The sequence below is a fragment of the Balearica regulorum genome, chromosome 6, assembly GCF_011004875.1.
Source record: "Balearica regulorum gibbericeps isolate bBalReg1 chromosome 6, bBalReg1.pri, whole genome shotgun sequence".
Taxonomy (NCBI): Eukaryota; Metazoa; Chordata; class Aves; order Gruiformes; family Gruidae; genus Balearica; species Balearica regulorum.
This window is the reverse complement of record NC_046189.1, coordinates 28,126,087-28,142,315: the sequence shown is the minus strand read 5'-3', so window position 1 is coordinate 28,142,315 and position 16,229 is coordinate 28,126,087. Positions and strand designations below refer to the sequence as shown.

The 16,229-nt window shown below is 39.0% G+C and overlaps 1 protein-coding gene across 2 annotated transcripts in view; it reads left to right on the top strand.

Annotated features, from left to right (window-relative positions):
- CNTNAP5 (contactin associated protein family member 5) overlaps positions 1-16,229 on the top strand; it is a 294,719-nt gene that overhangs the window by 175,058 nt on the left and 103,432 nt on the right. For both annotated transcript variants that reach the window (XM_075756999.1, XM_075757000.1), the window contains exon 11: positions 6,827-6,933. In XM_075756999.1, the coding sequence (XP_075613114.1) occupies positions 6,827-6,933 (107 nt within the window). The remainder of the gene's footprint in view (positions 1-6,826; positions 6,934-16,229) is intronic.

The following is a 16,229-nucleotide window of genomic DNA, read 5'->3' as shown; positions in this document are numbered from 1 at the left end:
CATGACAGGGAAGGAAAAGGTGAAAAACGTATCTTAATGAATTAATCCCTCAAAGATCAATATACAGTGGAAAAAATAGTATTAGAAATAGAGGAATACCTGATGTTCTGTGAGAGTTCAAGAACCCCTTGGGTCCTTTCCAAAAGTACGCACCTATGTCACAAATCAGACATGCTGACTAATGTAATGAAACCATTGCAGGTAGCTCATTTTAAAGTGCGAGTCTTGGAAACCCCCTCAATACCACCCAAGTTTTAGGGTGGAAGGGCAGGATGCAGAAAAAGTGAGCAAGATTTAAAAAAAATCCAAAGCCACAAACACCCAAAACCCGAGTGTTGGAATTAAAATCTCCACAGTTCTGAAAACCATCCCCCCCATCTTCTCATGTCTATTCTAATGTTTAAACTTAGCTGGATAATGCGGGTAATGACAGAGCTTCTCTCTCTGTGATAGCTTAAGGGCTGACTGACAATGAAGTGTAATAAAACTATGTCAAAGAATTCCCTGCTCTTGGACTTGTAGATGAGCTTTGACTCTCCGATGAGCTCAGTCGGTGGTAGATAAAAACCCAGGAATATGTTTGTACAAATATAGGCAGTCACAGTGGCAGATGGTACCTCTGAAGAGGGGGAGTTTTCTGTCCTTCGTGTTTCTTTAACATGAAAGACAGGGAATGCTCAGATTATTTGGACAATGCCATGAGTTGGTTTTGCCTGCCCTGCCTTACTTTTATGGCTTTCTACTTTCCCTGACTTTTTCAGACATGCAAGACCAGCTGCAGAAAGCAGCGATTCAGGCCCATGAAGGGTGCACTGGGGCTGTAGAAATACTGTATTTCAGAGTAAAATACAGACAGGTTCTTCAGTTTCACCCGCCACACTCACATCACCGCGTCTGAATTGGAGACAGATTGTGTTTTAATTTAGTCTTGTTCTTTTCCAGATAAGCTTGCTTATTTATTTGTTTTCATATGAAGCGTGAAAAGAGTGCTGAATTCAAATCTCATTTACCTGATGGCACTACAGAGTAACTAAGAGCAGTGCTGATCTGGTCCTTTAAAATGCGTTTAGTAAATGCTGTGAGGGATAACTACAGAACTGGTTGGAGCAGAGCAAACTCCTTCCTGTAACTGCAATGACTTGTACATGTGGAAAGATGCTGGAGTTGCAGATCGTTAGCTTTTGTCTTTGATGCAGAGTGGAGGAATTCCCACTAGTGCTGGGGAGGGGGTTTCCCCTCAATGAGACCCCTGTGGAGAAAGAAGGCAGTTTGAAGGTTGGTAGGGGGCTACTTAAGTGGCTTTTGGAATCCACCTTGAGCGTGGAAGTGAGTTTCTGGAGGCACCTGAATAGAGTTCACCACCATTGCTATTCCTTTAGAGTCAAAATTCAGGTGCAACCCCAGTTGCAGTTAAAGGCCAACTGCGGGGATGCGGGTAGGATATAATATCCTGTCCCTGTTTGTTTGTTTGATTTTTGCAGATGGCTTTTCTGCTTTTGCTTTGTAAAATGATGAATTCTAAATGGAACAGCTGTCTGTACAGGATGGTTTATTTGTTTCCCTTTTTCATTTTCAAATTTATTTATATAAAATCTTTTCTGCTGATGCCAAACCAAACTGTCAGCACATTTACCTCTATTAAAAATGTAGGTGTTCTAACAACAAAGCAATCCTTAAAAAAAAAAAAAGCCTTTTATCTAAGGCATAGGTAACAGGTTTTTTCCCCTTCACTTGCACCAATCCCAGCACAACCTTCTCCCACACTTCTGTCCCAGCCACACACCTGAGGGCAGTTGGCATCAATGTTCAGACCTTCTAAATGTTGGTGTCGCAGTGGTATGCAAGTACAGACTCTGAGAGCCAAGGTGGCTGATAGTGGGAATAATAGTATACTTTAAAAGTTCAGTTATCAAGCTTTGCAAAGAAAAGAAAGAAAAACCTATCTTTGTGACAAGTATTAAAATGACCAAAATGTGGTTTGTGGTTTGTTTTTTTTTTTGGGTTTTTTTTTTTTTTTCCCTTTAGATATATTTGGGTTTTTTGGGGGGAGGGGGAACAGGGTGGCATCTATTCAGTGTGATAGAGTAAATGACTTCCAGCATGGAAAAGAAAAACTGTATTTGTTCATGTTAATTTTGTTCATTTTGTACTCCATGATTTCTCATTACATAATAAATTTAGGGAAGAAAATGTAGATGGCTTAAAAAAGAATAAGTATGCTGCAACACTTTTTTTAAAAAGTTGTTGTTTGGTTTTCTAAAGCTGGAAGAGGAGAGAGAAGTTGGGAGGTGTGGTGGTGAGGAGGGAATGTGTGCTGGTGAAAGCCAAAGATCTGGAGAGTGTTAACCCTGCTGCAGCCTGTATTAGTAGACAATACCTGATACGAAGAAAAAAGAAAGACAATATGATTCAACTGGGGAGTCTTAATGTTGTCTTTACTCACTATTTCTCCCTTCCTCTGGTTCTGGTAGTTCTTTTTTCTCCTTTAGTTAAGGACACCTAGCCCACTATTTTGCAACAAATGGACATCCAGAGGAAAATAAGAATGAGATGTGCTTGTGTGGTACTTTCTGTTCTAATGCTCTCTGATCTTTGTTTGTTTTCATCTTGGTGTAAATCCTTGAAGTTGTTACACTTTGTCTGCGTAGTAATGTTGGTGGATTTCTCTTCCCTTTTTCTTCCAAACACTTGTCTGGTCTCCCCTTGAACCCATTTCTTGTACCCAAAATAGCCTTTGGCAAGGAATTTCACAGATTTATGGCTTGGTAGAGCAGGGCAAAAATCCGTGTTGTTGCAATTGGCCTCAAACTATTGGGTTTAGTGGAAAGAAACCATTTTACTGGAGCAAAATGTAGGCTGTTACAGTAACACCACGATTTTCATCATGCATGTATGCCTACTATATGAAGTCGTCCCTGTTAATGTTATACTTTTAATAATGTTAATTACACATGAGATAGCTGCAGCTCTTAGATAGGAAAAGATTCTGAAATAAAATTAATTTGAGATAATATTTAGGCAAATATTTTCTTGATAGAAAAGCTTTTAACTTTCATGTGGGTTCTCGTTATGGCATTGTTGAGTTTGAGGTACTTACTGGTTGTCTCAAAATGATGCATATTGACAGCCTTAATATTGAGTGGGTGTGTTCCTTTTTTCTTCCTCTCTCTGTTCTCCTTTTTTTCCTTCTTTATTTAGGAAGAATAGAAAGTGGTGCAGGCAGGATGCGTTGTGCTGACTATAACAAAATCTGAGAGGTGCTTATTGAAAGCACCGGGTTTATTTCCAGTCAAGTGTAACATCAAATGTGTAGAACTCCTTCAGCCTTCCCACTCAAGTAATTTTGTCATTGTTATTTCTTCATCATTCCTATCAAAGGGCCAAATTTTGTCTTCTAATGTGTATGCAGTTTGTCCCTTCAATTCAAAGGAAGGACACATACAGTTTTGGAGGTGAATGTTTCATCTAAGGACAGTGAATGCTTTTGTGCAGGCTCTGCATGTTGCTCACTTAGATCGCTAAGGTGTGTGTTTTCCAGCTTGGCTGAAGGAAGGGAAATTGATTTGTTTCATTTACTTTTTTATAAGATTCATTCATCGTGATATATTCTATGAATTAATCTGGAATCCAGAAGATCAGAGTCTGTGGTCTGTCACAAATTGTCTTAGGCAAATCATTAAATTTCAAAGTGTCCCATATATGATGCTCACAAAAATTAAGTTGATCTGTTTCTTCGTTTCAATTGCAAATAGGTCAGGGGCTGCTTGCTGCAAATTTTTCTCTATGAAGCCTTCTGTATATTGCTGTGTTTCTTGCTAAAATGGCTTGATTCTACTAGAATGCAAATATTAATTTATATTTTAAATCATATGTATTTAAATCCTTCAGCGTAAGCATCCAGGACAGTTAACGAATGGAACAACCTATGATTTATCCATGCCTTGATTAATTTTAATCATAGCTATTTCTTAATTTTGAGTTCTCTGACAATTAGGATAAATTTTGTTTCTAATGCAGACACAACTGCTCAGCTAGAATGGGATTATGGTAATTATTAGAGTTGCAAAGAAATTTGTTTCATAAGCTCTTAGAAGGGTTAGTTATCTGACCAAAAACAAGATCAATGTGGTTGGTGCTAATTAAAGCAAATAGACTAAGAAATAAAAAAGGTTTAATTCTGAATTTATGAATATCATTAAAAGCTTACATGGCTAGTTTGAGTTGCATTTTGTGCATTGTTGGGGAAATAGAAAGTGTCTGCATTTGTAAGACAAGTAGAAATGAGAAGTGACCTTCAACTCTGTAAAGCCTTTAAAAGGAAACTGGTTTAAGGGAATAAATGTGGCTAAGCCTCTGAATACAGGCCTTTGGCAAACCACAAATGACTAGTAATTAGCTTTACTGCATTGGGTTAATTAATAAAAGGTAGCTTAAAATAGGCAGAAAGCATATTTGTCCATTACACTGACAATGTAAATTATGATAATAACACAGTACTGTTCTTTTTACCTCTCCAAAGAGCTTTATTAACATCAGATGTTTCTTGTCGCTAGCACCCCTGTGATGTGAATATAACCACTGCTACTGTACAGGTGACATAAGTGAGTGTTTATCACCACATAGCAGGTAGAGGTAAAGGCAATATGCTGAGGGCAAGGGCAGGTACGACCAAAGCACAAATATGAGCAAATCTGCTCTTACAGGCAAAATTCATATGTATCACCATAGTGCTGTTGAACCACTGTACTTCTCCTGCAGCCTCTGGGACGAAGCTGTTGGGAAGTTGCTGGTCTGAGGGAGCTGACACGGTCCTGCAGAACATTGCTGGGTGCAGGTCATGCACTAGCCAGTCCTGTTTGTACCATCCTGTAGGCTGCTCTTGCTTTCTTCAGCATCGAGCCAAAGCCTCTAAATCTCTCTTCACGCTGCCAAGAGTAGATGTAATGGCAGAGGGGCTGGCTGGGCTGTCGCTGTACCAGCAGGTGTTGGGCTCTGTTAGATGGTTTCCCAGCATACCATTAAAAGCCAAAATCTCAATCCTTCTCAGACTTTCTGCCTTGTAAGGATGGGGCAAGCCCAACAGTTTTGGCCATCCCCTTTGTTTCTTTCTTGTTTTGGAAATGACGTGTTCTCTACAGCACTGAAAAAGGCTCCCGGGTGAGCTGGAAAACCAGGCATGCGTTTCCTGTTCTCTTTTCTCATTTTGTATTTGAGCGCAATGATTAATAGAAGCCATAACGACAATTCTTATAAGACCAATATATAATTGTTTTAACAGATGTTACAGATATAAATAACATACTTCTTGAATTCCTTATGTCTCTAATATTTGAATAATAAATAATGACTATAATAGAGTAAGCATTAATAAAAATGAATGTCTTTCATATTAATATTTTATATGATCTTTATAATTTTATGTATGATGCTATAAATACTGATCGAGTAAGCCTGAGTTCTAGAACAAATCTCACATTTTACGAGTTTATGTACATATGTACGTACTTGCATACAGCATATTGAGGGCAAGAGGTTATTTTGATAGGCCTCCGTGCACATAAACATGTTTCTTTGGGTTGTCAATATTTGGCAGCTCTAAACAGCCTTGGACTCAAGTAAGTTGATGAATGCTCGGCTGCTGGGGCTTGGGAGACAGGTGAAGACAGTGGCTGTTAGTGATATACAGGTTTTCTGCCTGCACGCATGAAATGTGATTTAACTTTAAGGGTTCTAGTAGAAAAAGACTGAAAGCCACAGTTCAAGGCAATATGCACACATAAATGCAAAAACTTTTCCTAAGGATGAGATAAACTGCAATAAAATCATGTCTTCAGCTAGTACAAATCTAGGTAGCATCAGTGACTTCACCACTAACACCACTGAAAGATCTGGGCCATAAAAAGGGGTTTGAAGCTCAATTTACAGCAAAGCAAACCCTAATGGAGTGCTGGTGTGTAAGAGATAAATTGGTTGCCTGATTTCTATCCACCCACCCATCACAATTGAATCAGTGGTATAAACAAGTTACTCATTTTTCAAAAGTCAAACATACGGTGTAAAAGAGAATCTCTAATATACAGGAAGGAGGAGGGGAAAAAAGGAAAGAAAAGGTAAGCGATGGAACAATCTCTGTTTCTATTTAGGCTGGCTCCATTGCATTGCCTGTGTTGACACCAGTGCGGGTTCAGATCAGCAATTCACTTCTTGTCCTGGAGATTGAATTTATCCCCTACAGCTTTTGCTTCTGTTCACTTCCCAAGCTGTATGCTGTTGTGCCTCTTTCTTCTTTTAATAATTTGCTTCGCAATGATACTTTAGAGGCATACCAACTGAAATGAGGGAAAGAAGAGTACAGAACTCATAATTGAAGCATATTTTTCCTCTCACTTCTGAGATTTTCATGCTGTTTGTGTTATTGCAAATGTGACTCAGCCTAATTTTGATAACAATGATGCCTGTTTAATCAGAGAACAGAGGATTCTCCTTTGAAACAAGATTTCAATAGCATTTTCACCTGTTACTTCTCTGTGCTTGGAAAGTTTGTGATGCTTTAATTGCTAACAAGTGGAGGACAAGTGAAATGTTTTTATTGAGAGTGATCTTTACCTGCTTGCTGGATGCATTATATGTTGTTGTCTTCAGTGCTTGTATTTGAAATATATCACAGATCAGAGAAATAAGTATTTTGTGTATTATACAGTGATTCATCCCTAGGAAACTCTTGTCTGAATGAGTTGAGACAGTTTTATAATTATTTTTCCAGCACATTATTTTTAAAGAAATGTTTATAAGTAATTGCATTTTTTTTAAAACTGTCTCCAATTAGATGTTTACCCAACTACTGTGAACATGGAGGAAAATGCTCTCAGTCCTGGACCACCTTTTACTGCGATTGTAATGATACAGGCTACATGGGAGCTACATGTCATAACTGTAAGTAAACCCACACATACAGTGTTTTCTACTACAGCTGGTCTGTCAAGCTGCACATATACTACAGAGGAGTTTTCTGAGAGGTTATATTGTATTATAGGATGTAGCATGTCGTGGTATGGTTCCATCAGGTCAAGAATTGGGCTGGGAATGCACAGGAATCTATTTGCAAATATGCGTGTTTCCTGACAACTATTTTTGAGAAAACAAACCCAGATTATTTTAATTAATTTTCCACATTTTTTCTCACATTATACATTGATTTGGAGAATTTTAAATTCATTTATGTTACATACACATGGTAGATGTGTTGGTCAGTAGACATTAAGTTGAATTTAATTGGGCTGAGCTGGGTGATTTTAATCTATGTTTGAGGCTGTATGTCAATTTTGGCACCATGGGCTGCTTTGGTTTTAGATTATCCAAAAGTTCATGTTGCGAAACTCCAGTTTTCAACAGTTTATAATTTTGGAATTTTGCTGAACTATTATTTGAGCTGCTGCTATTAGCAAGGATGCAGTATTTGAAACATGAAGCATTCAGCTACTGAAATCCACAGCAAAAGGAATATTAAGGTGTTTTAAAGGTCTAAAATAAAAAAATATCAAACAGTAGAGGCACAGCATGCTAGGAATTCTAATAGGAAAGAGAAAGGGGAAGCCAAAATAAAGCCTATTCATACAGCTGACTAAAAGGGAAAACAGTTAGAAAATGAAAGTAAACATCCTGTTCTATCACTGGAAATAGAGAAAAAAAGAGTAAGAATAACAATTCCAGGAATACAACTATAACCACTCCAGGTGTTTGATGAGCACTCGGACCGCAGATAGGATGAGATTGGTGAGAGATGCATTTTTTTCCCTGCTAAGCTAAAAAGCAGAAGAGAAGAAAGGGTACTTAGTGGTTTGAAGCTGAGAATATTGGCAAGTGTACTGTAATTCTGGAGACATTAATGGTTTGCTAATTAATGGTGAAATCGTTTGTGGTGTAGGGTCTACAGCTGATGGGAGAGGCTGTTGAGAGGTCTATTCATAGATTTGTCACCTGAACTCTACATTGTAAGCACAAAGGAAGCTAAGAGTTTGCAGAAATTGTGCCAAGCCAGATGAAGGATGGGAAAAAAAATGCTGAGTTCATAGTTTTGAAAAGAGGGTTTACTTTTTGTCCAATGTTTTTGTTGTTCCAAAAAGCATCACCTCTCTTCAAAACCTCCAAACCCAGCCCAGAGTACATGCAGTGATTGAGGCCACAGCAGATTATTTACATCAGCTGATGCTTGGTACAAATCTAGATGGCCAAATCAGTTGGTGAGAAGGGAGAGGCTCCTTGGGGAAGCAAGAGGTCTGTCGCTATTGACCGTCAAAGGTGATTAGGGATGCTAAACTCTAGGCTACATCTGTGCTGTCATATTAGCTCAGGGCCTGAGGCTTACTATGTCTGTGGCAGCTCAGTGTGGCCTGTGTGCAAAGGAGACCATCTCATTGCTGCAGAGGACTGGTTCACAACTAGTTTTCCCCATAGACATTTGCTCGGAGGTAGTGAAGCCTCCTGCTTCTGTGAACTTGCGTCTGTGCTCTGAGGCACATACATGGCTGCAGTTATGTAAGGTTCACCGATGTAAAAACTAGTCTGAAAAGTTTCTCAGGAAGATCTTGTGTTAAGACTTTCCAGCAGATCAAGCTGCACATGCGTGTGATGTACAGCTATTCAGCTGCTCAGCTTATTTACAACCATATTATCAACATCTAATTTGATTCCAGCTAGATTGTAGAGCCAGCTGCCCTGTAAGCCAAGCAATGCTGATAAACAGCAACATTAGTCTGGAGAAATGCATTCGTGTGCTTGAAATGTGCAATGAAACCATTTCAAAGCTGGTGGGCAAATGCAGACTGTTGATAAGAAACCTGCAGAACAAGAGATGTTATCGCTTTCAGCTGATAGTGGTTGATGTACAGGAGTACCTTGTAGCAGGTAAATGAAAGCCACCGATCTGATCACAGCATAGCTCCAGAATATCCTCAATGTACAGGCAACTCTTCCAATCATGTAATTCGGTGTAGTTCTATCAAAGTAAAACATCTAATTTCTTAAGGTTTGAAACATTATCTCAACAGATTTTGATTTTTACTAGAACACTGAGGCTGACAGGCCTGAAATTGAACTTGTACCAGTTTGGAGAGGCTATTTCTTTTATTAAACTGCCCTTCAGACCCAAGACCATGCAGCAACAGTGGAAAGATTTAACTGGCAATCTGCTGCAAATCAAACATAGTGCGAATAGTTTCATTGTCAGCTGCATTTTTTTTTCTGCCTGAGTTGCATCAGTGTGGTTTTTGCCTCTCTTTGGTGTGTTTGTGAGAGGTGGGTGCCACTGGTTGAACAACATAAAAAGACCCATTCCTTGCCATGCTTTTGGGAAGAATGGTATGACATCCATCTGCAAACCAGAATGAGTTGATTAATGCTTTACCAGCTCAGACTGGGAGACCTTACCATTTCAAGAACTGAGATCTGAAGATACATCATCCCTAACTTACTGTCATCATCTGTAAATTGTTGCAATTTTGTGGTCGATACATAAGCAATATTACTGGTTTCTTCCAAATGTTCATGGACCGCCCTGGATCCTGCTCTGAGGAACAGCTAACAATACAGACTACCTTTGCCTCACGGAGTTTGCAGTTAGGTTTCTGAGGGCAAAAAAACATGCTGGCACGGGTGATGGAGTGCCAGAAAGTCTTCCTTCAGCATCATAGGTGGCAGTTTCAGTCTACCAGGTACATAATTATTGCTAGGCTTTCTTGAAGGCAAAAAGTCATAAGGTAGACATTAAAAAGAGGAAGAAATTGAATGCTTGCAGGCATGAAGGACTGACATGGGAGAAAGCAATAATGTGCCTGCTTGAAAAATATAAGGCTATGGCCAGAGGAGTTTGATGTTTTTGACAGGGCAAATGCCAGAGTCATGACAGGTAGATAGGTTGGAAATATGCCATGAAAAGCAAAGATAAATAGTTTGCATTTGATGCAACAGAAGGCGAGTAGACAGTGGCAGGGCAGAACAATAAGTTGATAGAACACATAGCTGGGATGGTGTTTGCGTGACCATGTCAGATAGGTAGGACAAGATTGTGTCTGTCATGACTGAAAATGGGTATAGTTGAAATTCTAGACATGTGGATGAAGCAAAAGTGTGCATCTCAAGATACATATAAAGAACTAGCTGGGTCTAGATATGGCCTTAACATAATCTTGCTAGAGGCAGTCAATTTTTTGCAAATCTCAGGTATCCTCCTGCTCACTCAAAATCCCTTCTGATCCCGAAAGTTCCTAAACTGTCACAGAAGGTGTGGCAATCTCCCTGATCCAGATGAGGGTCCACCACTGAAAGGGTGTAGGGTCATGTCCCATTAAACAGCTATTCTGTGGCAGGCAAGTTTCACCTTGAAGTCTCATCTGGTCCTGCTTCTGTTCTCCTCGTCTTCTCTGAACTTAGCTGTAAATATGAGTTAAATAGTGCTAAAATGCATTGGTGTTTTCTGGGTTTCAGTAACATATGGGAAGAGTCTGAATGCTTTTTAAACAAGTTGTTTCTTTCTTGCAAAGCTTATTGCCTGACGTATAAGTCCATTTCTCTGTTTAGTAATGGTTAATTCTCCTTCACAAGCTGCCACATGTGGAACATTATCAATACCTTAAATACCTTCCAAGTCTCTTTTTTTTTTTTTTTTTCCTTTGTTTCTTTCCCCCTTCCAATGGGGAAGGAAGATTTGGATTTACCTTTCATCATTCCAGTGCAATTCACATCTTGCTGGCTAGACTCAGCACTGATTAGCAATTGTGTTTTCATCTCTGTTCTATCTGTAGCTGTGAAACTCCAAAGCATGTGTTAGTGCGTTGCTGTCACAAATGCTTGTGGACATGCAATTTGATGGGAAATGTAAAACTTGTGCTGACTCTTCCCTGGTACCCATTTCACTGCCCGCAGTTTGGGGAAACTAGGAGTCATGGAATAATCTTACAGGATATTAAGCCAATAGTGGGTGAGTTACATTTGCTCGGGTATGAGTTTTGTTGTGCCTTAGTTTCTTCACCTCTGTTGGGAATAAGATCCAATTTGCAGGTATATTAGAAGCTGTGTGATCTATATCATCTACTGAAATGATATGGATTCTTTCCTTTGAAACTAGTTTGCTTACTTGAGCTGATCTGTAGCTAAGACAGTGCTTTGAGGATACAATCTTATTTTGAGTCTGTGAAATGCATGGTTTTGCTTTTGGTTTATCTTTTAAATGTGCTTCACACAGCTTGCATTTAAATAGGTTGGAAGATTAGCTTGGCTGAAGTCTTTTTAGCAATAGATACTTTACTCGTTTGTGCAGTGTGGTGAGTAGCCTACTGATCCATCAGGCACTGGAGTAGTCTGATATCATCCCAACAGATAGGAGAGGATCCTTTATGTAATCACATGTGTGAACCATAACAAAATAGATAATACTGTAATGTTTGTTTTCTGGTTTCCTCTTTTAGATAGGAACACTGATGTTAGTACACAGCTTGGGAAAAAAGCCTGAGTGGGATTCAGCTCATCTATTTTTTGCTGTCTTATACTATGACATCTAATCTAAGATAGTGGTCTGCTCTCTCTCTATATATATAACAGTGTGTGAGCTATTTTCAGAACTTGACAAATCTCACTGTGAGATAGGGTGTCCATTGTAAGTTCATGGACCACTTCTGAAACTTGCCAGTGTCTGTCCTCTATAGAGGGAGGCTGCCTTAGCGTAGGCATACAGTAGGCAACTGAAGCTAGATCAGAATTATAGGTGTATATATAGAGAGAGAAACAGAGGGAGAGGAATTACAAGTATGTGTGTATATATATATACACACACAAAAATATTTTTAATTGTAAGGTCATAGTTTAAAACCTGCATAGTCATGTCTTATACTATTAATTCTCCTTGTAATTGTCATGTGATAGCAAAACCAGTAGACCGGTGTAAAATGGCCCTGAGATACAGAATGTTATAACTTTATTGCAAGGTAATGATTAGTAATCTTCTCTTTCTATGAGTTATGTTAGCCCCTTAGCCTCATCTTCCCCTTCTGTATTTCTATTATTTTTATACATGGTAGTTTTCAGATGGCCTTTAGTCTTGGGTGGTTTTTTTTTTTGTTTTTTTTTTTTATTGCGGAGTGCTGAACATTGATATAAAAGATGATGAGAAATATAAAATAATGATTTTATTCTTCATGTTCTGGGGATGTCAACATGTCCCAAAGCTTTGCGAGGTGATAATTAACAGAATGTAATTTAATTCTGGATATTTGCTTTGGTGTGTGATCTATCTTGCACATACAGGCATGTGTCTTATTGGCCTAGGTAATTGCTGGAGGAAAGATCCATCCAATAATGGAAATGTCATATAGGCGTTGATATGACATAAACTTAACATAACTTCAGGCTTTGAAAATGTATTTTTTAATATTAATAAGCTTACTGCATATATCATTTTTGATCTGAAAAGCTTAATATAGCTTCAGCCAGATTGTTAGCAGTACTGGAGCTGCATGTTAAAGCACCAGCCATGGATTTGGTAATTCTCCCATGTTCCAAGGTAGGGAGATGCATACACGGTTTGCTGGCTGGGCAAATGAGGTTCAGTGAGTTTTGGTCTGCCAGATGTGTAACAGTGAGTCTGGTCATGTAATTTGCATGTCCTGAGCAGTCAATTCTCCTGTCTGAGATTCTTGGAATAAGTTTTTTCCATGTGTATTTAAACATGTTGGTGTTCTTTGACTAAATAAAACACATATAATATTCATATCAAGCCTTCAGTACTGCACTTGGTGTTCCTGCATATTTTTGTTCACACCAGAAGCCTGGTATTTTCATTGTTTATTTTGTAATAAGTTACTGTCTTATTAATGCTTTCCCTTCAGTTTGTGTACCTGTAAATTGTACATCTGCATTTCTCAGCGGTGTTCATTTCAAAAAAAGTTTTCTTTCCCTTTGCCTGACTTCCTTATAAATAACACAGAAAATATTCTATTTTGGGACTTTACTGCAGAACAGAGTATGTGGGGGACTAACGCAATCCCTTTTGAAGCCTGCCTGTGTCGAGGTGTGACAATCACTACAGGGATGCCAGTACTTTGAAGAGCAAGGCTGAAATACCATGCTTTGCACAGTGCCCTTCAAGTCTTTGATTTCTCCTTTCCTTCCAACACTGCTCTTAAAATGGTGTAGGTCTCCCCGACTCTTTTCTTGCAGCAGCAGGACTTGCAGGTCACCCTGCACCAGCACCGGAGAGGGGCCGCCGGTGACTGCCACAGCCACCTTCAGACCTCAGCGGGGAAGCGACAGGGGAGGACGGGCTGACATGAGCTTTTATACCCAGGCCGGGGGAGGCCTCAGCTTGAATTGTAGGAAATTGTCTAATCCCCAAGTGTAATGGAAGGATTCCTCCCAAACATCCATTTAGGTGACATTGTGGTAAAAGTCATTGTAAAGCTATCGATGGAAATAACGCATTCTTTATCAGATGAGTAAATACATATTTTAAAAAGGAAAATAAGCCATCTGTCATCCAGGCACATCACAGCGGAGACTGCATTAGTCTGTCAACAGCAGAGCTGTCAAAATCCAGTTTTGAGAGTACAGATTTCATTTTCTGGCAGTTAACAACACAATTGTATTATAAGGGTGAGAATGACGATCATTCCCAGAGTTCATTGCCTGTACTAATCCCTCTGCTGTTGGAATGAGAAGAAGAAACCTCCCTTTGCATATCTCCTTATTTGTTATTTAGAAAAATCCTTGGTTGAATACTCATTACTCCCAGCCTGTAAGAACAAATCTGTCGGGCCTGAGGTATACAAGCAGAGGGTAAACAGTCGTCTCCAGTTTGCCTCCAGGAGCTCTGAGCGTTTTGGTGAGAAGCTTAGTTCGGTCTGTGTCGGTATTTCTGCGTAACAGTTTGTCCAAGCTCAGTCCAGGGTTGGTTGCAGCATCCCCAGCTATTACTGGCCTTTCCAGTCTAACCAGTATGTTAGTTTTCACCTCAGAATACAATAATAATAATTATTATTTTTATAGGGGTTATTATTACTCTTTTCATCTAAGGCGCAAAGAACTACAAAGCAATGAAATGAGTCCCAAATGGTCTAGCAGTAAGTATTCCGCCTACAGTTTTTCATGACTGTGCAATTGTTTGAGGTGGTAAAAGCAGCATGAATCTCGCTATGTTTTAGCTGAGGAGTGGACGGTGTCATCACATCCCCAGTTCTTTAGATCTCTTTAAAGTATTTTATTTATATCACCATAAAATGTTTTTACCCTCGGAGAAATTGAAAATTATCGGTTACTTTTATTAGATTATGAGAATCTAATCTAGAAAAAGCAATACTGCAGGATTTGTTTTGATAATCATAACTAGTATAGCTCAAATTCTGAATCTCCAGCTCCGAGTATTTGCAACGAAATGTGTGTGAGCAATTTCCAAAATAACTGGAAGTACAGTACCACAGAAACATTGGGAATTTTAAGGTTTACTTTTAATTAATTTTATGTTTTGAGGAAAGTTATCTTAGTGTCCATTAAATTTGAAAAGGACAGAGTCCTCTGATAAAAAACCCCAAACCACCAAACAAATTGCTTTTGATTTGGAGTTTATAATCTTGGTGGTTATATCTATGCCAGTAACGTACCACTGGGTGGAGGGGAAAGAGATTTACCTTGCCTGGTCTCCTAGTAGTAAAACTGAAATCTGGGTATCGCTGTAACCTTTCAATCAAGTCCAACAGCCAGCACTATTTTAAATACAGGTAAGAGATGTGTCTTACCAGGTGAATAACAGGTTCATTCATCCATTGAAGAGAGGGGGCTTTAAATATATTGCTCCCTGAGGATTGTTTGCAGAAGTTCAAGACTTTGCATAAGAACAGTCTTTTTTTTTTTTTTTTTTTTTTTTTCTCTCCCCTGAAATAGCACTGGAGGTGAAAAACGAAATTAAAGTGGTTTGAGAGAGGAGAGGTTTTATAAGTTAGGAACATGGAGGCAAAGGAAACAGAGAAAAACTGCATAAAAAGATGTTTTATTGGAAATGATGGACATTTGACCTTGCAAATGTTTGTGCTCAGCCATGTGCTGTTAAAGATTTCAGCTGCGGCAGGGACACAGTCTCTTCTGGTTTAAGGACTGTATTTAAAACAGTTGGATTAACAGGTTCAGGATACTTCAGAGAGCTGGACAGTGATGAAATTACTCATATGTAAAACTTGTCAGACTCTCGCAGCGTATTGAGTCAAGGCTGAAATTTCAATTGCAGAGCCAAGCTAAGAGGGACCTCAGCCCTGTCAGACCTGACTGCAGGGTGCAGAGAGCTACTGTGTGTGCTCCGGCTGACCAGCCATAAGGGTCTTGATGCAGGAATTAGAAAATTAAATTCTGTAGTTGATTTTACACAAAAGGTCAGAATAGGTTATTACAATGACATTAAAATCTCTTCATGCCTTTCTGGCATTGGAGTCTGAATCATGGATCTATAGCTTGAATCTTGATCAATCAAAATGCATATTTATAGTTTTACTCAGGTGCTTCTGTAGGGATGTAGTGTGTGTGGCTTGAAAAAATATGGGATGTGTATGTTTCAGATCCATAATTTTGATTTTTTTTTTTTTTTAGCTTATGAATCTTTATGTCCCAGGAAATATAAGAGAACACGTAGAATCGGGTGATGTTGATCTGACTGAGGATAAAGTGTTTATTGTATAAATGCTGATCAAAGTTTGACAAACCATTTCTTAAGCACCTGGGAAGATGAGAAGTAAGAACTAAAGGAAAAGATGGCCATTATGATCAGTGAGTCAAGCAGTGTTCAAAATGAATGCTCTGATGAGTTGTTGATCTGAAAAGCTAGTTTAATTTCAGATACCAAAGGCTGAAAGAGATACCTGAGAGAGCAATTGGGTATATGTGTTTCACAGAGGATTATAAAGTGTGGGGAGATAGATATCTTGAACTCTGTCAATATTGTGCATGCCTGAAGACCATCAGCACAGCTCATCCTAACACGTAGGTGAGGGCACATGTAGTACTTAGGGAGGCAGCTCTTGGTTTGAAGAATGGGGCTCTCAGGCTGCGTTAGTTTCAGTAGCTATCTTGGGGAGGATTTTAAATTTCTTTGTGAAACACAGCAGCAGCCTTTTAAAAAAATTCCTTAAAGAACACTGCAAAAAAATGTCACCACAGGGTCCAGTATTATAGCTTATAAGTGATTTGGGGGGGGAGGA